Consider the following 24704-nt stretch of genomic DNA (forward strand, 5'->3'; position numbering starts at 1 on the left):
GGCTAGGTTCCAGTTCCATTTTCTAGCCTAAAGCCCAGTAAGAGCTCAGCTGGTCAGAATGCAGAATAGCTCAGCATTTTGGAAGCTTATTTGCTTTGTTGCAGAGTTTTAGATGAGAGGATGAGTAACGCTCATGTCTGTCAGGATATTTTATTTAAGAAATAAATACTGTGTAATACTTGTGCATGACTGTACTGAGTGTGTTGTGACTCGGTGTCTGATGTAAGAAGCGAATGGGGACCTGGGTCCAGTGCAGCTTTAGTATTAATTGGACCAGATGAACTTGTACCTGTCAGCAGTGCAGTGTCTATGTGTGGTAGGGGTGCTCAGCCTTTGCTTTAATTACTTTAGTTGAATTGGCATTTATCGCTGCCCTGTGTACTTTATGTCTGTGTGTGTCTGTCAGGGTCTGGATAATGTGCACAAGCAGCGCGTGGCCGAGGTCCTGAGCGAGCCAGAGGTCCGTGAGAAGCAGCGGAGCCGCGAAAGTTTGAACTCTGACACGGTGAAATACGAGAGCGGGCCGGACGGTGGCGAGGAAGTGAGTATGAGCGTGGAGTGGAACGGGGTAAGTACAGTACACAGCCCTCAACACGTCACTGAGAGTCTTCAGAGCAGGGAGACAGACATGTTTACACCACAGCAGCTTGTAGCTTTCTGAACAGAAGCCACACACAAACTAACCTGACCTGGTGAACACGAGTCTTGTTGCATGGGTTACTTTTTATTTACTGTAAGCACAGAGTGATCATCATTGCTCTGTCATTGAAATGTCAATATTTATCAGTCTACCATCAGCAGAGTTTTGGCTTCTGTTAAGAAGGATGCAGTGAGGCTATTTGTTTACACTCAGCAGTTACTTTGCACTGATAATGCTGATTGACTGTCAGTTACTCCATTGTCTTACAGTAGTATATATACTACTACAGTACTATATAAATACAGTCCATTTACCATTTACCATTTTAGTTACTGCTTATACTTTACTGTTACCTTGACTTTTATTAATAAGACCATACTGCTTATACTTTACCGTTACCTTGACTTTTATTAATAAGACCAAGTGAAAAGCTTCACTTGGCTGAATCTTCACTCACTGACAGTAGGTGCTTCAGCTATAGTGTGGTCTTAAACACTCTTCCACTAAACTCTCTCTCTCTGTAGAGGTTTCCCAGCTGACTTAACTAGTTCCACATGTTGACTCATCCACCTCTCCCTCTCGGCTGCACAGCCATGTTTCTAACTGACCTGGTTCATCTCGGCCTATCTGCAGTGTTTTCTCAGTGGTACACCATGTAGATGGCCGCTAACCATCACCATCTTGTTTCTAAAAGGCTGCTCCTGACTTGCTCACATAGCAACAGTAGTCATAGTGCCCTGAACAACCAATCAGCATCTCCCCCTGTACTTCAGGTTTTGGCTCTGGGAGGTTAGGTGAGAGACACGTCAGTGTGTCCTGTCGGCATACAGCTGATCTCTGGACCTATTTATATCAGGAAAGGAGTCTTGTCTGGGAAGAGCTTTAGCTGGAAGGCATTTTTAATAATAGTGTTTGTGTTTTGCTCCTCAGTCCTGTTGAACCTAACCTAACAAAATCAACAGGAATACAAGATGCAGGTGGATTCATGTTTTATTTGTTTGATATCAAATTTAATTTAACTAATTCGAGAAGGGGACTTGAGCATTTTAACAAAAGATGAGCGGAGGAGCAGTTAGAAACAGGTTACAGAGAAACCAGTAGTAAATATCCAGATAACAAAAAGTTAGAATGCTGTGTACAGTATGGTACCGGTGTAGTACAGTCAGTATATGTGGATGGATAGTTATTATTCACAGAATAATTAATATAAATACACAATATGTGTAAATATGTTTAGAAAATCTGATGGTGCCATTGATTAGTTAATTATTGAAATGACAAAATGAATCATTAACTATTGTGGAATGACCAGAAGTGAGAAACATTTGCTGTTTGTAGGTTAGATGCCTCCTAGACATACATGGTAATAAACTGCTGGTCAGACACTTGAAGAGCTAGTGACAGCATATTTCACTATTAAATCTATATAAAAAATGATCAGCAGGGTAATTGATAATGAAAATGGTCACCAGTTGCCACGCTATGAGATACTGGCATCACTGAACTATGCCACTGACGAACACTGCAAAGTGTTTTAGCTTAGACCACTGGTGTTCGAAGGCTTTAGGTGTGTTTACCCTCCACTGCCTCGCTGCAGTTGTCAAACTACATCTGCCGTTCAACTTGTCAAAGAAACCATCACTTCCACTTCAGCTCTTGTCACAGGCACAGTTTTCTTCTCACTTGCTATAAATAAGTCCACTGCCAAGCGCCGTGACTCGTCAGTCTGTTCGCTGACTCGACTTGGGCTCTGTACTGTACTCCTGTGTGTGATCCTTGTCCACTGTGCTGTACGTACCTCTGTTTATATCTCTTCTTTGTGTTTGTGTGATGAGGTGTTGCCTGAGATTGTCCAGTGAAGTGTGATTTTTCAGATCTTGATTCTTTTCCTTTGCTTGCTTAGTCAGCATGTTAGCAGCCAGAGAGGAAGGAAACGCAGTTCAGTGGATGCTTGGATAAGCTGGAAGCTGAAAGTGAAGCTGGTGTGAAGTAAAAGTTCACATATAGAACCTCAATTTAAAAAAGCAAAAACCTAATAAATGCTGATGATCACTTGGCTCCAAGGTTTGTGATCCCTAGTAAATGTGTGAAATCATGGTTTGGGTTTCATCGTACTCACGTTCTCAGCAGAATAACACAACAACAGAATGAAAATTAGTTTAGACCTAAAACATTAGTTCGTTAATTGATCAGCAACTTGTGCTGGTTCCAAATGTGAGTGTTTTCTTTATTTCTCTGTGATGAATGAAATGCACTCTTGCTCAAACAGAACATTTTAATTTTCAGATGTCTTTGTTTGACACCACACTTCATTGGTTAATTCCTAAAATAATCAGCAGAGTAACTGATAATCATTAGTTGCAGCTCTACTTGTTGTGTATTCAGTATTAGATGAGCAACCAACAGGACAAACACTAGTTCATGTGAAGTATTCGCTCTGTCTGGCTGCTCCCATGTGTCCCTGCCTGCATTTCCTCTGTTTATTTTGTGTTGATTGAACAAAGTTTAACCTTGTTCTCATTAAGTGTGTTTGAAACTTCCAGATACAGACACAGTGTGCTCCAGCTAGTTAAACTGTGTGATGGCGCCATCTGGTGGCGAGGTCTGTGAATTATGTCACAGTCGTTTCAGCTGGACATAATATTACCTTTAGCCCTCAGTAAAAAGAGGAACCTTGAATGAATATCTGCATCTGATTGGATTCTGTAGCAAGAAGAAAACCACAAAAGCTGTAACATCCTAAACCTGATATTTAGAATGAAACTCGATGAGAGCGGAGCAGTGGTGAGGTTCATTCAGTCGGTTCAGACACTTAATAAGCTGTGTGTCTTCTCTCTGCATGATCAGCTGGTTCTGCTACCGAGTCAGGGGCCGAGACCCGAGGCCGTCTGCACTGTGGAAAATGACTGGCGGGCTTAGAAATGAACATCACACTCGGGGTATTTTTCTTGTAGCAGAAACTGAAGTAGGTTGGAGCAGACAAAAACTTTAATTTAGATTTTTTGGAATATCACAGGTGACAAAAAGATGTTGATTCTGATTCAGACCTACTGTCAGAATCTATTTTATACACTAAAGGCTGTAAAATATTTGACTTTATAAGATATAGGAGCAGGAGGTCTTTAAGGAACCTGACTGATAACAACTGACTGTTATCAGCGGCCTCAACGTTAAACTTTGTAAGAAAAATGGAAGGAAACCCAGAAGCAGGTCAAGCCACTAAATAATAATTTATTAATAGATTATTTAGAGCACTTTACAAGCAGGAGGCATAAAGTGCTAAAAAACAAACATCCACACTTTGACTGTCGACTAAGTGATGGTCATTTTTCATTTCGGCATCAGTAGAGGGAGCTACACGTAAATCAACCAGCTGATTAGTGATGCACAGACGGTTGGAGAACTCCTGTGTCTGACCTGTGAAACCTGTTGGTAACCTCTGATCAGTCTGTTGCTTTCCCTCTTTCTTCTCTCCATCTTCCTCACTCCTGAATTTCTCCTCTCATGCTCTCTCTCCATATCTCATCGTGCTGACGTTTCTCTCTTTCACTGTTTATATTCCCTTTTTCTCTTCCTGCTCCCGTCTGACAACAGGCATAACTCCAGATGCCTTGTACTGGTTTAAAAACGTAGCTTCTGCATGACGGACGCCTCGCCTCGCCTCGCCTCAGCCCTTCAGCTTTGCAGTTTTCTTCAGCTCTCGACTCTCCCCCCTCTTTTCTCCTCCACCACCTCTGGGCTCTAGAAGGACTCTCCACGTCGGGTGGAACCAGAGCGATAATGTTACACCCTCCTCTCTGTGGGGGAGACGGCCCATGTGTCTGAATCCAAACTCTTGCTTCCTCCACCCAACTGTGTATATCTGCAGTGGGTGGGGGAGGACTGGGGTGATGCTTCTTTAATCTTGTGCTCCTTCCCTTGTTCTTCCTCCTGTCCTTTAACACTAGCCTCTGTTTCTCTGCTGTCACTCACACTGGCTGTAGACTCATTCCGTAGGTTTCTGACACTAGCAGGCAAACAAAAGGAGAGCCCTGAACTTTAACATGAAAAGTTTCACCTGTTTTCATCACAGCGTGGGTCGGGATAATTATTCTGTTTAAGAGTGAAAATATATGCTGATTTCTAAATGGTTTCATAGCCAGTAGTGTTTAAGTTGCTTCATGTTAGTCCACAGAAACTCCAAAAAATGTAGTTAATCCTTTTCAACACGTGAATTTATTATTGCAAAATGTTTCGCTGACTAAGGATGATCAGTATCATCTTAACATGTGGCCTGTTAAAGTGTGAGCAGTTGTAGTGTGTCTGAAAAGACATGTTTAGTTTGGACTTGTAGGGGACCAGAGCCAAATCTATGAAACTGTAAAGAGAATAAAAAAACACTGAATGGCCTCAAAAGGAAAATCTAAAATTCACAGCATGTTGTAAACAGTATTTACGTGCACGTCCATGTGTTCAGGTGCGTCTCCAGGTATGATATGATCAGAGTTAGAGCTCCTTCCCTCCCCATCGTTTCATCTGTCCTTGATGGTTTATGCATTTTAAATCAACATTAACACCTTAAATAATTAGTGGTAACTGAAACCATCTTCAGCTCATAGAGACTTAACGTGCTGTAAATAACGTGGGCGTCTCGTCAGCATGATCGGGAGCGCCGTCGACTGTAGCTCTGTAGGTTTCTTCCATTAGAGTTTAGTCAGTAGTGGCTCATCTGTGCTGTGTCATCTGTTCACAGTGATATCAGACTAAACTTCAGTGTTGTGTTGTCACATAAAAGGTAATGGGTTTCATGCACAATGGAGTTTCAGGTGGATGTTTAATGAAGCTGCTTCAGTAGAAAGTTTCCCACTAAATGTCAAAACGTGTAGAGAAAGAAGTGAAGCCTAGACATGGTGCATCCAGCCTGTTGACCTCCTGTATAGCTCTGTATATAGATGTAAGGGCAGCGTCTCATTTGTTGGATTTTGGGAACTGAACTGGCCTCCTTGTCTCTCTGTTGGCTCCTGCTCCTAACTGTCTGCATATCCTGTTTATGCATCTTACACTTTCTTAACTTCTAATAAAACCTCAACTCTTGGCTCACCTGAACCTGCGCCTGTGGCCTGTTTGTGTGCTCCCTCTTTTCTGTGTGTGCCTTCTTAACCGATGCGTCTCTTGGTGCTCAGACTGACCGGCTGCCCTGCACATTGAATGGGGTGGAGTCAAAGCAGCTGTTGAAAATTCATGAAACTAACTCCATGTACTACCACGTCCTCGTTAACAGCAAGAACTGACTTTCCTTCAGTCTTCGTTGAATAAATGTTTATAAGGTGTGGACGAGACGTTTCAGGAGATAAAATGCATATTTGTCCCTGAAGGATAAAACATTATCCTCCAGAGCAGTTTGAAAACAGAAGTTGGTACCAAATCATTAGGTCTCTTCATCACTTCCTCATCTTAATTGATCTTTGAAGTGAAATTAGTTAATAAAAATGGAACAAACAACAATTTGGTTTTAGATTTCAGACCGACTACAGTTTCAGTTTCTTTCATAGAGGTTATGAAACAAACTCTACTGTGAAGACGGTTCACTTTGCTCTGATTCACCACAGAGTGGAGCTTTTTGTTGTACAAATAGTTTTAAAGGCAGAAGAATCAGTTTTTGTTTTTAATCAACTGATCATTTCTGCCGCTATTAGTTTGTCCCACATGTATCAACACATATCAGTGTAAATCTCTGCTGGTGAGTAACAAGAATAATAAAAAAGTAGTTGTTGGAGCACATTTACAAAGTGTTGTCATCAGGTGAAACACGTGTTTCTCAGTCCAGATGTCACTCAGTGTTTGACAGATGGAAGGATCCTCGTGTTTGTTCAAGCTTTAAGTTCCCTGTTTAGCATTTATAAGCAGCATATAAACAGTTAATAAATGATTTGTAGCACATTATTGTGTAACATAAGGAATAAATCAACTCAATATTAACAATTGAAAGTGGTATGAAGACGATGTAAGTGTCTTACTGTCTTCTTCTGTATCTGTTCATACAGGAGCATTAGCTTGTGAGAGAGAAACTAGTTGACAATTTCCTTAATACGTACACCATCTTAAAACTTCATTAGTGTGTATTAAACATTTAAAATGTCTATATCCTGCTCATAAATGCTAGGTAGGAGAAATTAGTGTTTCTCTGTGATTACTGCCATCTGTATTTGCAAGTTGAATACGTCAGCCTTGACCTCAAATGAACTGTAGTTTAATTGTACTTAAAAATAAGTAGTGCCGAGGGATTTTAGGATAGTTAACCAGGTTAATACTAGTTTCATATGTTGTAGCTGTCGGTCGCTAATGTGATTTGTTTAAACTCTAAAGGTTAGCTTGGACAGAGACTGATTTTGCAGGACAGGAATGCTGAGGAGACGACGTCTGATTGGGTTCCCACTGTGCTCAGCTTCTTCCTTAGTCCGACTTTACTCAGCCACAGAAACTAGCTGTTCGACTCTGGCCTCTGATTTACAATATCGTTGTTGTGGAGTGTTAGGAAAAAAGTCACTGGCAGCACAGTTTCTAGTCCAGACCATGAACAGTCTGCCTGCTCAAACAGAAAGTCAGTCATTTAGTTCAGGGTCCTTATACAAGGACACAAAAAATAAATAGCCACACAGCCTTGGTCTGTCTGAAGTGTTGTGGCGAACATGAGGCTGGGCTGATTTCCCCCCCCTGGTTCCTGGTTATGTTGAAATAATCAAGGTCAACACTTGGTTAGAAGCGGCCGGTCCGTTTAGGTGCCTGGAACTGGACACACTCAGTAAAGTCTCAGAGCTGTTTATGTTCCTTAGTAGAGCTGTGCTGAAGTTGGAGGTGGTGAAACTGTGCTGGTCACGTGAGTCTCTGATCTCATGTACTGACAGAGGAAGGTGGAATCTGTCTCACACTAACAGGTGCAGCTCCTGTGAGTGTGCAGGGCCTTTTCCAGCTGCTCAGAACAACACACAGGTTCCTGAGTCTGGAGCTTTGCCACACCTGAGTGTGCATCTGCATTTGCATTACGTATGCACACGACAGTTTGCATGAGAAATTGTCCAGCTCTTTATTCACCCCACATACTGTACGTTTCTTTGTGTGTGTGTGTATTGGCTTTTGACCAGTGGTACATGGGGGGGGTACATTTAGAGGACTGTGTGCGGATGAGTGTAACCCTGTGACGTTTCCCATCAGGACAGCTCTGGCTCTCTGAAGAGGAGCGGCTCCTTCAGCAAACTGCGAGCGTCAATCCGTCGCAGCAGCGAGAAACTCGTGCGCAAGCTGACAGGCGGCAGCTCGTCACGAGACAGCGAGCCCAAAAACCCCGGGTAACTACCCCCCTGCCACCTTGACACCTGACTGACCTGCTACAGGTGACTCTCACTTTATGCGGCGGGGGCCTGGAGGATCGAGCCGGGCCTCCAGCTTCAGCTCCGCGGTTGGTGTACTAACCAAAAACTAAAGAAGGGATTCACTCTACTTTGCTGGTGCTGAAGTGGTGTAACTCTAAAGCTGTTTGCACATAAAATGAGCTTTTAACTGGCACATACACACGTTCCTTTTTCCCATATCATTAGTGCACCTTTTTCCATGTTTCCATTTCAGTGGTTATTTGAATTTCTTTCTTTAAATCGGTGACGGGAGCCAAACGCCGTCCACTGCTCCGGGACCTACAGCCGAGTGTTTGGGCCACTGTGAGGAGAACAGGGCTTCCTTGTAAAAGTTCTTAACCTCAGTGAGATTCCTCCCTGGAGAAGGCATAAACATTTTGTAGGGAAGTACACGTAATAGTACACAGAGCTTTGAGTTTATAAATAAAAAGTAGTCATATTTTGAATGTATCATTCAGTAAAAAAGAGATAAAGGTGAAAATGTATTTTGAAGAAGTTAAAGGCATCAGTCTCAGTACGTCGTATTATGAAGTCAGAATATCTTGAGGTAATTTGTGGAGGACAACACTGAAGTGTTTTGACAAATGTTTGGAGAAAAAAATGAAAGTAGTTTTAATATTTGTCTTTAGAAATAAGTTGTAAATCTTTTGTAGAGAAAACAGTCAATATCTCTAATATTTTGAGGAGAAAAGCATTTGAAAAAAGGAAGTATTTAAAGAAGTTTTAATATCTTTAGGAAAGGCTGTAATATTTTGTCTTTTGTAGAGAAAATATTTTCGTTACTTTAACATTTGAAAAAAGATTTTTATTATATTTCAAGGAAATTGTCAATATTTCATGAAAAAGGATTTGATATGAGGAAAAAGTCATAACTAATACAAGATATTTATGTGTTGTGAGTAAAAAGTTGTGAACTTTACACATTTGTCTGACGCAGCGCGACAGTGAAGGGATCGTCTGTGGCTTTAAATACGATCTGAACATGAGCAGCAGCGCGTCGGAGTCAAACACACGACACTTGGTTTGAGATATTTCAGCTTTATTAGTGAATCCTGTGATTCCAGTGGTTTTCCCGACAGCGGCCCAAACACTCGGCTGTCCAGACTAAACCTGAGCAGCACTGACACGTGAAGGCGCCCCTTCCTGTCAGAAGCGGCGCGGTGCTGAGCCCTGCTGATGAAATGGGAAAATCCTGCTTCACTCGTGCTGTGACAGCCGATGTGTAGAAAGCATCTGCGATGGGACACAAGCTTTTGTTTGCTTTGAAATCTCTCTGCCTGTTTCACCTTTTTGTTTTTCTAATAGTTGGATCTATTTATTGCATTGTGTGGTTTTGGACTATTTATTTCACTTGGTTTGAAATATAGTTCAGTTCTGCTCAGCTTAGGTTTTTTATTATTTGGGTCCTCTTTGAATTTTACCAACTTGTCTGCATGTTTTTGTTTTGAATCTTCAGCTGTGTGGGATTTTTGTCTATGAATAAATATTTTCGTTTGAATGTCTTTTTGCATGCCTCGTCTGTGTGCTCACTGGGTTCCAGCGTCTTTACTGTGCGGCACTTGGATATGATGATGATGCCTCTCTGACATCATCAGGACAGCTGATGGGCTCCCAGTAATGTTGAATCACTGCAGAAATGTCCATTTTAACAAGACATTAAGTGCGTTTCTTACAGATACCATGAGAAAAGCAGCAGCAGTGCTGGTCGTAGCTTGAGCTTTAGCTTTAGCTTTAAAATCCACATTGCTGTGTGTGTGTTAAATGAAGATTCCAAGGCAGGTCACTGTGTATATTCATCTCCTCACTACTGATATCCAGTACCTCTGTATTATGGTTGTATTGTACAAGGAGATGGTGCTAAATGGACTAAGGAGTGACTGGCGGTTCTTGTCAGAATGGACGTGCGCTTGAGCGTGCCCTTACTGGAGCATGAATGTTGGTGCATGCATGAACTGTACTGGCATGCAGCCTCCTGCACACACCACTGTACAACTCACTAATAAAAATACTGTTGCTTAGTTCAGTTAAAACAAATCTTGACACCACTTTAATGTGTATAAGTCGTTTTTTCATAGGTTGCCAGGTTGTGAAAAATGTGCAATTAAAATAGAAACTTCTTCCTAGTAAATCAGTTTCGGGGTCACATGTTTCAAGGTTTTGGTTTCCAAAGTGTTTTGCTACTTAATTGAAAAAGGTATAAAAATACTTTTGATCTAGATGTTCAGCAGCACTTTACCAGAAGGTCAGGGGTCAAGTAGTCCATGGAAAGGGTGGAGGAAGGAGCTAAAAAGGCAAATGCTGCTTCCCATATATGTGAGTGTTGCTGTTCCTCAACTGAGGCGGCTGCTGGAGGAACCCCGACTGTTTCACGTCTCCAGAAACATGTTTCCTCAATTCCTTGTCTCATTTTTCCACACATCTTATGTGGGCGAGACTAAGATGCAAGGAAAAGAAACAGGAGTGCTTCTAAATATGGAAGAGGATCAGTGAGAGTAGAGGATGCCGAGGATAGAGTTAGGTGGAAACAGATGATTCGCTGTGGCGACCCCTAACGGGATCGGCCGAAAGAAGAAGAAGAAGATCAAGGCCGCTGTAAAAGATTTGACTTCAGAGTCGACTCGGATTCTCTTCCGTATATGAGAGACTTCAGAATCCTTGATCCTCACTTTGACATGTCCTTCAGGACCAGAAAGACTTCCAGGTTGAATAAGAGAAGCAGGATTAACCCAAAAACAAACTGTGGTACAGGAGGAACATAAACACCTGTCAGAGAGATTTTACACAACCTGGCAACCCAAAATCATTTACCTACATTTCCATTGCTTAAACTCGACACATCACACGGGGTGGCGCCGTTAGTTTATATTTAACCTTTTAAATTTCATAAAGTTTACATGTCAAACATTTGTGTGAAACTAACGTGTGTGATATCACGGATGTCATTAACCAATACGTACGTACATCCATCCATTCATCCTCACACCTGCCTCTCCACCCCACAACCCTGCCTCCCTACCACCTCCCTGCATGTCACTGGCCTGGGTGCAGCTTGAAGCGAGCCAGCTCTCTGGGGGTTCTTAACGTGGTGGACAAGGCTGCGGGCGACCTCTACCAAGTAAGGAGCCTGAACCTGACTCTCTCTTTAACCTGCTGGTGATGGGGCCATAATGTCCTGTAATGGAAAGGTCAAAGTTGAATCACTGAAAGAGCCCCCAGCATGCTTCAGTAAAAATATGTTGATGACTAGATTGAACTTTTTCATTGAGCTTTATTTACCTTCAGCAGAAAACTGAGTAACTGTTACATCAGCAAACTGTCAAATCAACAGCATATTTATTTCAGTTTTTATAATCATTTATTGTTTGACTAAAAATGCTAGATGTTCTCATTTCAGCTTCTCAAGGTGACGGTGACCTTTATTGTTATATGGCTTTGTAAAGTGAACATGTGAGGGATTGTTAGGCAGATGGCACAACTCTGAGAAACGGGGTGTTTGTCAGTTTTATAGACTACCTATAAAATTAAGAAATCTATCAGGCAATGAAACAGTTTTACAGTGAATGATTACTCCAAAATACATGGACAGTGTAAGTTCCAGATCTCTGCAGATAGAATACTAAAAGTCAGTTCACACTGCTCATTAATGATGAAAGGCATGACACTAAATAAAATACTAAAACTCATTAATGATGAAAGGCATGACACTAGTGACTCAGACTAACTTCACTCTGTCATTACTGGAACTAATCAGCACTAATTATTAACAGTGAGAATGTTTTTACGTATTTCACACTTTAAACATGTATCGTTGTCTAATACCGACACAACCGAGTGTTTAAAGCCCCTGAAAACTTGGTTTTACCCCTGAAATACTTAAAACGTGAAGTATTTGTGGTTACACAGTGAGATAAGTGATTTGTGCAGACACATCCTACATATGATGCTAAATCCATTACTGAGGTGAAAACCTCGTTTCCAGCTGAGTTTGCTGTAAGAATGTTGTAAAAGGATCCTTACATACATTTAATAGCTACAAACATGACGTACACTCCCTGAGCACTTTATTAGGTACACCTGTACAGGTGAATGACATCCAGCTGTAACTTCTGTGTTTATGAAGCTCGTAATGTTTCAGTTTTTGGAAAATGTATATATGGGTTATTTTTGAGGTCATAGTTAAAGATGGTGATGTGTCCCTAATATTCTGACACCCCCCATGTATGTAAATGGGAAGGACAAAAGTACAGAGACTGTTGGTTACTTCTTGACTTTTAATTTCATTTCGTCTCACTAAATTTTCTGCAGGAACAAAATAATCGTCTGAGAAAAAGTCGAGACCTGAGCGCCAGCCACATGGACCTGGCGCATTGAAGGTGTTCGAGTGCGAGAAGATGAAGACGGAGGCTAAAAGGTCCCAACAGACGGCAGGGGCCCCTCAGTGTAAATAGCTGTTTGTGCACAGGTTGTGATCTTTCATTGCACTTTGAAAGGTTTGTGGTGTTTCTGTGCTTCTGTTATGTGAACACACGCTGAGCTGCTTGGGTGTTTTGACTTGTAAACCTTTTCTGCCACTATGATGTACTGTTGGTGAGTGTGTGCTCGTGGGGGGCGACGGCCTCTCACAGCCGTCCCTGTTCATATTTTATGCTGTCGCTTGAACGAAGGCAGCTGCAGAGTGAAGGTTTAGTTTCACAAACATTTCTAATAGAGGCAAAACAAAATGATCTCACTGGTCCAGTTAGAGAAAGCAAAGAGCTCAGCTTCACTAATGGACAGACCTGACTGGCAAAGAACGAGCTTGTTGTTTTGGTTAAAAGCCTAATCCTTTACAAACCTTAAGTTAAAGTGCTCAGCCATCACTGAAGCAACGCTTTGTTTGAGGACGGACTGTTTTGAGTCATGATTGAAAAAAGAAGAAATCTACAGACTGTGACAAACAAAATGAACAGCCTTAATCAATGAGTGGTCTCCTCCAGGAGGACAGAGTCCCCCCCCATCCACAGGACACCAGGGGTCCCTGACTGGTCTGATGAGGAGAACCATAATGTTGTTAACCAGATGCTGTGGCCTTCCCAGTCACCAGGGCTCAGCCCAGTTGAACAGCTATGGAGGATGTTGGAGCAACATGTTAGACACAGTTTGTACTTCAACTTTCCTAATGACACTTTAGACGGTTCACCTTTATAAACTAAAAGTCATTTGGTCGAGATTAGTGTTAAAATTCAAAACTGGCGTTGAAGCTCCCAAGTTGGGATCTGAGTGACGTCCAACAGTCTGAGCTTCCACGATCAGATGTACCCAAAGAACCCTAAAGACAAGTCCTTATACTTAGTCAGTCGTCTCTTTGCTGCTGCAGGTCTGAAACTAGCTCAGCCCACAATGAGAACAGTTCTGCCTCTGAGCAATGTTTGACTAAAACTGTCACTTCTGCAGAAAACTTGTCCAGTGATGACGTCTTTCCGTAGGCAGATGTGGACGATAGCTCAGCTCTGGTTCGCTCTGCAGATTTCCAATGTAGGTTCCGAACTGGGTTTTTCATTCTTTCGGCTTCAGAGCAAACTTACGGCATTTACACAATTTTTTTCAGTAGAAAAACTCTCACAAATCAACAGATGTTCGACAACTTTTGGACCACAAAAACTGAAACTTGCAGATGGTATTTTCTGCAATTAGTAAAAACACTTTGACCAAAACGTTGGAAACCTGCTGAGGGAACCCGCATCTCAAATGCTTCTTAGGATCTGATCCCCTGAAAAGATCCATCCTATGTTGGTTGTAGATTTAGTTTCTGATGTATGAAGTTCTATGTTTACATTTGATGTTTTGTAAATTATATTTGTTTCTTGCAGCTTGCGAAGAGCAGCACGGTCTCCTGAAGCACAAAGTGCTTCAGAATAAAAAAGCTGGATCGTTGAATTTATTGGCACATGACGGAGGCCGACTCAGGATGGAGGCTGTAGTTTCACACACTGACTCAAAATTAATAATAACACTCCGCACTTTCACACGATATGGCAGGAGAAATGTTACAACCTTGTGCACATCCAGGCATGGTAGTGTTTATTCAAGACAACACTTTACCACGTGAGTAAAGCTGAACAAATCCAACCAAAAACAACAAATGGTGAATTATTTAAAAAACGTTATGCAAGAATTACAGTATTACTGAGCAGAAAAGAAATGTTGCAACTGTAAAATATATATATATATGTGTATGTATTTGCTATTACCAAAATAAAGGGAGGGGGCTTTCTTCTATATAGCTGGTTATATATAGTTGAATAAATAGATTTTACATTTTTCCATTGATTCACTTTGAACTTAGAACATGTGTGTTATTTAAAACTGGAATTATTTAAATTATATTAACGCATTAGAACAAACCCTGACAACAGACTACAAACGCACTTTTAAATGTGGAAGAACTCATTATAATGTAATAACTTTGTTTTTGTCAAAAGATTTTGAGGGTTCGAATTCTGAGAGTCTTTCTAGGGTTTGGTTAGAAGTTGATCTTTGTAAAAACATTGTACAACATTTATCATATTTACTGGTCACAAACGTTAAGGTTCAGTTGCTTCAGTTCCAGTTTTCTGTGCTGGAGTTTTCTGGACTCAGCCTGAAACAGAACCTGTGTCCATCTGTAAACATTCTCAAAAGCTTCTTTGGACTGAAGTTTTTGCTGCTTTAATCACTTCAACTCATTTTCTAGCTCATGCTATAAAAGTGGAAGAGGCTTTAGTTTTGAAGGATTTTCTCAGAACAAACCCGTCATTTTGCTCTGGACTGACTTGGTCCTGATCAAACTGGGTTCCGTCACTGAGGCATGTCCGTTATCATCAGTTATTTTCTTTTGGAGTTGGTTTTTCCTGCAGAAGTTTCACAAACTCTTAGTTTTTGGCTACGATGCAAGCTTGTGTTGGAAAAACATTTTACATCTGGTTAAAATATGTAAATCTGGTGAGAATTCATTAACGCCCTCTAGAACAATAAAGATCGTACTGTTTGAAGACTTTCATTCTAAAATGCTGCTGTAGACTGTTTCCCAAGAGCACGATCTGTGGACATTTCCCAAATAATTAGAACAACGATGAAGCCCTGAAAAATATTGATAACTATAAAAATAATCATTTTTTCCTTTTCTGTCAGTAATGATTTAGTCAAATTTGTAGTGATATTTTTATGTCAAATATTGTATTTTGGAATTTTTCTCTTCATGATGATTTTGTTTTACAGATCAGAGTCAAATGTGTTCTTGTTGACTGTTGATCGGTCTGCTTGTTTTTCTTTATTGTTTTAAAGTAGAAGCTCCATAAAGTAACAAGGCACATGAGAATATCTAGTGGTTTTGATGAACTGGACAACAACTGGAGTGATATAAACACAGTAGTTGAAATTAAATAAGGTATTTCAGATATTATCGAGATGCTAAAGAGCAAAAATACTTTGACCAGAAGTTGATCTTCCTCATAACAGCAAATAAAGTTGATGTACTTCCTAAATTTTTAGCAAAATGTAGAAAGTTGACCTTTGCTAAATTGTAATCAATCAGTCAATCGTGCCTGAGTATCACATTAGTCCTCCATACATTTGTGAATGCAAATGACTTGAGTTACTCTGTATCAGTGGTCAGTGGGAACTGAAGCCACACTGATAGACAAGCTGATTAAATCTAATTAGAATAAATATGTAATATTCCATTGAATGTTTTAGTAATATAGGCTGCAGTTATAATGTTTTGGTCATACAACTCTGAGGACTAAGTTATGTTCCCCAACAAAGCTTTGGGAAATCATACAAGATCTTTTTCAGTGTTTAGGGCTGTAGGATACTTTTATTGTTAATTATTGTTTTGATTATTTCCTCATTTGGCCAAAAAATGGCCAAGTTGGCATCATCAGTTGTCTTGTTTTGTCTGATGAAGTTAAAAATGTTCAATTTACAGAAGAAAAGAACATGTATCTCTGCCTTAAACAGCAGGTGAACTATTGTTTTCCTTTCCCACTGGAAGTTTTACCAGCAGGTGCATCAGCAGGTTTGCCTGTGCATTAACTCTATACCAAAAGATGAGAACATCCAGTGATACTATTGTTTTCCTTTTTACCACTGGAAGTTTTACCAGCACCATTTTGGGGGAAAACAAACACATGAACTTGATTTTTCTAAACAAACCTTGCAGCCTGTTGCATTGGTAGAAAAGCAGGCTTAAAAGAATCTGCCGGTTACCATCCTCTTTGTGCAGCGCTCCACAACTCTGAGCCTTTACAGTGCCCTGGTGGAAAGTTTACAACTTTTGAATGTCAGGCTTCACATGTTCCTCTTATTTTGGTGTGTAACATGAAGTTGTTTGAAGACATTGTGTTTCTGCAAGCAGTGTAGAGCTCTGCCCTCTGTGTTTAATATGAAACACAACCGTCCTCACAATAACTCATTTATGGAGTAAATGCATGTTCATGGATGAGACTGCTGCTGCCCCACATGTGCTGGTAGCAAAGAGGAGGAGCAAAGCATTGGCATACAAAGGAGAAAGTGTGAAAAAGTAGAAATAATGGGCCCCGAAGATTCAGCAGATCTAAGTGCACTGTAATTATGGAGGGTTTGTCTGCAGACTAAAATGCTATTCCACCTGCTTTTTACATGAGCACTAGTGATGTTTGTTCAGCTAACTATCATACAGCTTAATTGTATTTGAAGAATAAAATGGTCAAAGTTTTGTCTTTTCTACTGTGGTTTTTAAGATGTTTATGGTTGAAGAAAACTAAGACATTTTACTCAGTTTAGTAAGAACAATATTTAGTGAAGTCAACTTTTGAAGTAGCAGAAAATTGGAATATTTAAGTGAAGCACAAATATCTTAAAATTGTACTCAAGTACAGTACTTGAGTAAGTGAAATTACTTTCCACCACTGCTGATGTTTACTCTTTTACTAAAGTAACATTTTGACTGCGGGACTTGTGATGTAGTAATTAGGCTGCTTCTTCCACCAGTGTGAGCAGATAATAAACCAACAAAATGCTATGACTATTTTTTGTGGCATCAGAGTACATTTTAAAATAAGGGCTTATTGAAGAGGAACCAAATGAATTCTCTCCGTCGTGTCCCTCCAGCAGTACGTGTATTTTCGGGTGCGGTTGTAAAAGTCTAAACATTCCACTTTGCCCGACGCAACACGTGATATCAAATCTATGGTGTGATTGGTTCACCAGGCTGCCAATCATCCAGGGGGGTAGTGTTCACACGGGAGTACATGGTGGAAAGAATCTGTACGGAGCAGAGGAGAAAGTGCTGCGGAGTGAAAATGTCTTCAGTGCCTGAGGGAAAGAAACTGGTCCGGAGCCTCAGTGGACTTCGCATGGTGCCAGAAAACGGCGCCTTTAACAGCCCTTTCTCCCTGGACGAACCGCAGTGGGTCCCGGATAAAGAGGTGAGGCAAGCGGGGGCATTTATTTGACAGCGAGAATCTATCGGAGATACGGATGAGAGAAGCTAGCTAAGATATTAAACATAGGGTATCCGGTTGGGATTTTCAAGATACAACAGCTTTTTTTTTTTTTTTTAAACAAACGTTTTAGGATGCTGAAGGTTGCTTCTCGTTCAGCAGTTTGGAGAACAATTAAGAAAACGTTTATAAAAGGACGTCCAAATGTGCGCGTAGTCGTAGATTTTTGGGAAACTTTTAGTTTATTGTACTTAATAAAATAAAAGTTCCACAGCATCAGACATATGCTTTTATTTTTAAAGTCAAACTGTTTCACGTCCGGTGTTAACTGTGGTGAACTTGACGTAGCTGACCAGCGCAGTTGGACCCCGAACTGGGCGTTGCAGGCGCTCGCGGTCAATCTGGCAGCTCCGGAGCGTGTCCGATAACCAGCTAGTTATTCAAAGAGACTAGCTGTCACGCGCAGTTGTGATCTTTATCTTAACAAGTGGTCGTTAAAGTGACAGTGCATGTGTTGTTGTGCGTATTAGCTGCGTCCTCACCTAGCTAGCTCGAGCGCTGCTATGCTAGCTCTCCATGCCATGGGAGTGAGTGTGAGCGTGCACAGTCAGTAGTTCACTGTCCGTGTGAATGCCCTGTTGTTGTCAGTGCTGTAAAACTACAGCAGGAGACAAACACCAACTGTCTGCTGAAGCGCTTGTAGCTCTGCCAGGTCACAGAGCCAAAGTTAATCATTTATCATGTGGGTTCCGAGTTCAGGAGATCTGCAAACACTATGTGAGAGGAAAAGCCTTGAATATGAGGGCCAAGGTAATTATAGGTGTTTAAAAGTCTTTTAAAAGAACAGAATTTATTTTAATTCACCAGAGACGCTCCTGTCTACTGGGAAAGGGTGCAGAACATCTGGATCCTTTTCACTCACAAAACATATTTGGGCAGTTTAATTCCACTCCTCCTCCTACATTATGTTTGCATTACATTTACAGTTGTAAGTAATTTGATGCTCCATTTATCACAATCTTTAACTGTGTTCATCTAACACCATATTGATTATCACAGTTGTTGAACAAATCAACCAGACACTTGTAAAAGTTAGTTTTAATTTAGCAGCTTACTTGGTGTCAGGCGAGCTAAAAGAGCAGGCATTGTGAAATAGTTTGAGCTGCTGTGGTCTCATCCAGCTGCTTCTGAATCCGCCCAGCTCAGCATATTGTGTAACATCCTGTTTTTCCTCTCTCCCTGTCTTTCAGTGCCCCAGATGTATGCAGTGCGACACCAAGTTCGACTTCATAAGAAGAAAGGTCTGTTTTGTCTTGCAACATGACCGTGACAGCAAATCACAGCTTTGACTCTGAAAACAACACGAGGAACATGTTATGTTGTTTATATTTTGAAACCTGAGAAGATTTTTTTTTCCACTTTATTTTTATTTTGGCCTGAAAACACAGTGACAGCTCCTGTGATGTTTCTTTCCAATGACTACCTTCATAATAACGGGTCTCTGGTTCTGCTCGCTTGTGGGCACATGTTCTTCAGAATCCACTGTCTGTTTATAGGAACCTTAAACAGTAGCTGGTGTCTTCAAAACTCACAACCCACATTATTTATCATGCATATCTGCTGTGTAGAACAAATAAAAAGGCTAAATGACAGGTGGAGTCGCTCAGTAAACAGCCTTTGTACTGTTGATGTCACTCAGTTATTGCTCACTTCATTTATTTTGAAGTTTTAATACAACAGTTTTTGTTTTTCTGCATTTAATGCAGATTCAAAAATCTAATTAATCCACTAGATGTGAGATGGGTTATATTATTTTTGACCAACAGATGGAATATTTTCCTGTCCTTTTAAGAAAGTGCCCAGTGACCTCAGTAGATCTGCACTGTGGGGATAAGTGTCAGCGACTTTGTGTGTCAGCTCAGCTCACACTGCCGCACTTCCTGTCAGTTCGCTCAGATTCCAGCAGAAACTATGAGCAAGCTGTACAGACGGGACTCGCTGACGAAACTTAGGGGTCACAAATTCTCTGTACCCCCAAACAGACAAACTGACTGTAACTCGTTGTTTTCTGCAGCACCACTGTCGGCGCTGCGGCCGGTGTTTCTGTGATAAATGCTGCAGTAAGAAGGTGGCGCTGCATCGCATGTGTTTCGTTGACCCGGTGCGACAGTGCGCCGAGTGCAGCCTGGTGTCGCAGAAAGAGATGGAGTTCTATGACAAGCAGCTCAAAGTGCTCCTGGGAGGTGAGAGGTTGGTTCATTGTCTTTAACTGTGTAGCAGCTTCACTCAGACTAAAGAAACATAAGGGCTTTTAGAATGTTTAGAATAACTAGAGTGTTTGTGCACGAGCCATGCTGTTGTCCATCACACCCAACAGGAAGCACAAATATGATCAAAATCATTTCTGAAATAATATTTGAAAGTGTCCTGCTCTGCTGTTGCTGAGCATGGGTCAGTGTGTAGCTATAAATATGTAGCAGCTCTTAATAGAAAATCCATCAGAGCTGCAGGGCCTGTGACATAAAACCTGATGAGCAGCACAAAATGGAAATGCAAAGCAGTAGTCTGTGATGGTTTCATATAAATATTAGTGTTTTCTGACACTTTCTGTGTGGAAAATCTGGAAAACTGTGAACAGTTTCTTGTGGTTTCACTGCTGGTGAAGAATAACGCTGCAGATATTCTGTATTTTTATTCTCGACAGAAACATGTTTGCAGAGTTAATGTAACTGTTCCAGGCCTTTCTGCTCATTACGCATTTTCTGTTTCAGGAGGCACCTTTGTCGTCACCCTGGGGACGTCTGAGAAGTCTGAAACCATGACGTGTCGCCTCTCCAACAACCACAGGTGAGCGCTGTCAAATCTGCGTTGTCCTTACTAAAGGGTCAGTTCACCCAAATTGCAATATGTTCTCTCTTGTAGCTCCTGGTGTCTGAGCAGACTGTTAGTTTCAGGTTTATGTTTTGAGATATCTGCCTCCACCAAATAAACACAATACAGCTGAAGGGCTTTTTCTTGGAGAACGTAGCAGCAGCATCTCCTTCCAGAAACAGACCTCAGTGTGAGCAGTCTTCACAGGGACCCTGTTCAGAAGAAAGGGCCGTGTCGCACAGACGGTAGCGCTTACATTGGGCTGGAGGCAGAAACGGGTCTCCCACAACCTCAGTGACACTGAACCTGCTGTACCTGCGTAGCTGGGTACCACAAGGGAATAGATGAAACATGTTTCTTTTGTCATTCGAGTGAATTTGCCTCTGATAACTTACATTCAACACATTACATTCATCGTATTTAAGGGTATAAAAACAGCAACATGGTGTCTCCGTTTTCCTCCACTGAACAGTTTAGTTTTCTGGGTTTTACTAAGTGTCGGAGTCTCACAGGGAAACTAGTGCTGCTGTAGACTTTTAGTCAGGTCTTCTCTCTCATTTTACTGTCATTATGAGTGAGGAAGTGAAACTGAGGAAATGTTTCAAGCACATTCCTATATCATGTGTTAGGGTACAAGATGTTGGATATGTCCAGAACCTAAGACACATTTCAGAAGATGGGTTTACTGGTCCTTCGTATAGTGACAAATCCATGTCAGACTGGTTTCATTTGATGTGATTTGTCATCTTCTTTCGGACCCAAACATCAGGTACCTGTTCCTTGACGGTGAAAGTCACTTCGAGGTGGAGCTGTCTCGGATCTCCAGCATGCAGATTTTGACAGACGGGGCGAGTCCTGGAGGTGAGACGCTGTGTAGAGTTGGACAGATGCGGGTGTTAAGGGCAGCACACACCGGCAGCGTTGTGTCGCATAGCATTGTCACATGATGTCTGTAGCACGCACCGTGAGCAGTGTGAATTCAGTTTGATACCATAGAAATGGGTGAGTAGTTCAGCCTTCCTCATTTTTGGCAGTAAGATCATATTTTATGTTCAACATAAATAATCATTTGAGCAGAGAGCTCATGTCAACAGATGTCTCTAGCTGTGGCTCTTTATGCCTCCGTGCCTGTGATTTTCATGATTGTGAAATCTCAGGAACGCCTTGAGGGAATTTCTTTAGGTTTGGCTCAAAAGTCCATCTGGAGTCAAGGATGAACTGATTAGATTTTGGTGGTCAGAGGTCACTGTGTCCGTGAAGCATGATTTGGACTATTGTGCACTATGTTGAGTGGCTTTTTTCCTGTGGACCAGCACAGCTGCACCACTGTGCTGGAGGTTCTGGTCTCTCTGGTTCTGCTGGTGACATGGATCCACTAACCAGCTGATGTTTTCTCCTGACTGACACTAAAAGCTGTTTTTCTGAACTACCACTAACAAACGGTTTCTCCTGTGCTGCCTCGCCTCTGGTGGCTCCTCTCCTCCGGGCTCAGAGAATGACATTCACACTTACACCAGCCTGTTGGACAGTCACTATGTCTCTGAAGGTTAGCTTTACTTCACTACTCCTTGTCAGGCTGCTTTCATTCTCACTGTGCACGTCTTCATGCGTTTCCTGCATAATGGCAAAAAACATCTCACCACAAACTTCCCATCAGATTTTAGTGTTTGACTTGTGTCTGCTGCTCCCGATTTACTTTCATTTTATTTTGATGTCGCTTTTTCTTTTTCTGTTCTCTGAACTTCCAGTACACTTTTATTTTTATTCCTCTGGCATCTCCTGTTTATTACATCTGTGTGTTTGTGCATGGATTCATCGTTTTCAGGGATGGTTACTGACACTGCCATGTTCAGCTGAATAGAAAAGCATGAAGGTGATCTCATGAGAAAACGCTCTTTGTGTCTTGGCATTTTAATTGTTTTAGACATAAAAATGTCAGGAAAACGTTTCTCTAAGCACAAAGTGACGTATTCAGACATTCAAAGCCCAAAAATATTCAGTCTGATTTCATTTAAAACATGTTTAAGGAGGAGAAAAGCAATTTTTGTTCCATTTTAGTATAAAATATTTTAACAATGAATTGATTCTCAAAATATTTGCAGATTATTTTTCTTTCAATCAACTGATCCATTAACTAATTACTGCAGCTCTAGAGTTACTGTTATTTGAAAGTATAGTCCATCATTCTTGCTTTTTTAATTAAGAGGTATGTGTGTGTATGCATGCATGTGCAGGAGCGACGTCACGGGCCAGTGGCATGCTGCTCCACTACAAGCCGATGGGCTCTCAGGACACCCAGCAGCTCCGCGTGGAGGCAGCAGACGACAAGAAGGCGGCCTCATTATGGTTGGCTGCCATGCACAAGGTGCAATAAACAACACATACATGCTCGTAGTCTGGGTTCATCCCAAGTCTCCGTGTTTCCCTCCTCTGCGTCTTCTCCTGAATTGAGGAAATATTTTTTCCCCTTCAATCTGAAGCATCCACTCACCAATTTCTGATAAAGGAGCATAACGGTCCATAGAAGACTTCTGCGAAGGATGCTCTCATGTATCCTCGCTCATGTTTCCTCCAGCAGCCTCCTCGACCCTCACAGCAAGAATAAGGGTTGAGGAGTGAGGAACAGTTGTATAAGAGACATGGGATGATCCCTGTCACTGCACTGATGTTGTGTACTTTATTACTGTGTCATGGTCATAGGCCTGCCCGGCCCACGTGGACTTGGAAAAACACCGCTACAAAAAAATCTACTGCGACACCGGTCATGTGTTTGTCCAACATGAACCTAACGTCTTACATTAGAGTGCAAACAAAGAGCTTTGCCTCCTGTCCGAGGCTCGGCAGGTGACATCAGTCACAGAAGGTTTAACTTCTTATCATGACATTTGTCCTGGTAACTGGAGTCTAAGAATGGAAGAGCTCTTATTCAGTGTTTAGTTTCTGGGTTTGTTTTCTGTCGTGTATTGACGTTGTGCGAGTGTTGTTCCTTCCTCGCACACCAAACACATTGTCGACAGGTGGTTTTACATCTGACGGCTGCACTCAGCTCACTTCACATCTTTGTTGTTCCACTATAGGATTTCTTTTTTTGCAGCATCACAACAAAGACCAACTGAGACATGTTAAAAAAAAAAAACATGACAAGTGTTACGATGCACACAATTTGTAATAAATGACAGGGATTGATAAAGATGTGCAGGAGGAACCAGGAGGCACTTTATTGTGCATTTGAAGAGCTCTAACTGCACATTAAAGAGGAAAACCTCTTGTGTATTCTCACCCTGCATTAATGTCCGTGTTCCCCACAGGCGGCCAAGCTGCTGTATGAAGCTCGGGACCAGTGAGGTGCAGGCGCTTTGCAGGACTCACCCCCAGGCAGCACACACCCAAGTGTTTTGGACCCCGTCTCGTTTGGGTCTGATATCTTTTGGATTATATTAACGCCAGTTCTGATTCAGCTTACCTGTCTGATTCCTCTTCACTTCTTCAGACCTGTTCTTACCATGGTCATTTTTACAAGAAAGAGATGTTTATAGAAACAATTTATTACCTCTGTAACAGGCACTTCGACACCATGTTTACCACAGCTGTACATCGCTCAGAGAGTTCTTTAATCCTCTTAGAGTTGATGCATAAATCACGGTGTGCAGCATTAATGTTTCCACACAGAACTGTAACAAACTCAGCAGCGACACAGCAGGAAACAGCTTTCCAACACTAGTTAGTGTGCATTGGTTTAGGGAGGCTTTGACATTTACTCTTCTTTTATTTTCTATATAATGTGACGTTGTACGTTTTGTAGCTTCAGACAGAGGCACGGCTGTTTTATGAAGACACAGTAACTTTATATGCTGAAGTTCAGTTTCCCTTCTATTAGTGGTGAGACACCTTCTGGATGTAGAGACGTTTTTATTTGCTGACTCTGCTTCCACTGAGGGTCTCTCTCACACAGAACCCAGCTGTTCCAGAGAGAGCGTGGTCTCAGCTAGGCTGAAGGTCAGACCCACCCTGAAACCCTTTAGACAAACAGCTGTGTCTGGTGAACTTTGCATTTCAGGTTGTTTAATCACCCAGATAACAGAGATGTTGGCTTCTGTGGAGACTGAGGGCAGGAGAGGGCTCAGCACAAGCACATGGAATAGAAGTTTGCCACTTCATGTGGTAACAGATGCTTTCGTATGACAACCAGTGTGAACACAGCTGGTGTCAGGAGCTTGAGCTGTTTACGACAATACTAATCCCCCTATTTAGTGTTTATCAGCAGCGTATAAATGTTTAATAAATTGTTTATAACACGTGTAGTATAAACAGATATAAGTGTGGATTCATGTCTCCTGTTCGTGGATAAACTGATGATGAATGTAG

General features: G+C 41.5%; 2 protein-coding genes across 12 annotated transcripts in view; both read left to right on the forward strand.

The window, feature by feature from the left end:
- Window positions 1-13005, forward strand: part of klc1a (kinesin light chain 1a) — a 33867-nt gene extending 20862 nt beyond the window's left edge. The window contains exons 13-16 of one of the 7 annotated variants that reach the window (XM_020588707.1): window positions 407-568; window positions 7832-7965; window positions 11077-11143; window positions 12334-13005. In XM_020588707.1, the coding sequence (XP_020444363.1) occupies window positions 407-568; window positions 7832-7965; window positions 11077-11143; window positions 12334-12399 (429 nt within the window). In that variant the 3' untranslated portion in view covers window positions 12400-13005. The other 6 variants (XM_020588708.1, XM_020588710.1, XM_020588711.1 and 3 more) reach the window with 6 other exon arrangements.
- A 4227-nt stretch (window positions 13006-17232) lies between these two features.
- Window positions 17233-24698, forward strand: zfyve21 (zinc finger, FYVE domain containing 21). 5 transcript variants are annotated; one of them, XM_020588716.1, is made up of 8 exons: window positions 17233-17453; window positions 18719-18769; window positions 19543-19711; window positions 20240-20315; window positions 21109-21200; window positions 21832-21885; window positions 22574-22704; window positions 23648-24698. In XM_020588716.1, the coding sequence occupies exons 1-8, from the start codon at window positions 17277-17279 to the stop codon at window positions 23681-23683; spliced, it is 786 nt and encodes a 261-aa protein (XP_020444372.1). In that variant the 5' UTR covers window positions 17233-17276; the 3' UTR covers window positions 23684-24698. The 5 variants fall into 5 exon arrangements, with proteins under 5 accessions (XP_020444372.1, XP_020444374.1, XP_020444375.1 ...); XM_020588715.1 differs by lacking the exon at window positions 17233-17453 and adding an exon at window positions 17824-18278; XM_020588718.1 differs by lacking the exon at window positions 21832-21885 and having other exon boundaries at window positions 17235-17453.
- Window positions 24699-24704: the final 6 nt, after the last annotated feature.

Source organism: Monopterus albus, unplaced genomic scaffold (assembly GCF_001952655.1).
Source record: "Monopterus albus unplaced genomic scaffold, M_albus_1.0 scaffold601.1, whole genome shotgun sequence".
Classification (NCBI taxonomy): domain Eukaryota; kingdom Metazoa; phylum Chordata; class Actinopteri; order Synbranchiformes; family Synbranchidae; genus Monopterus; species Monopterus albus.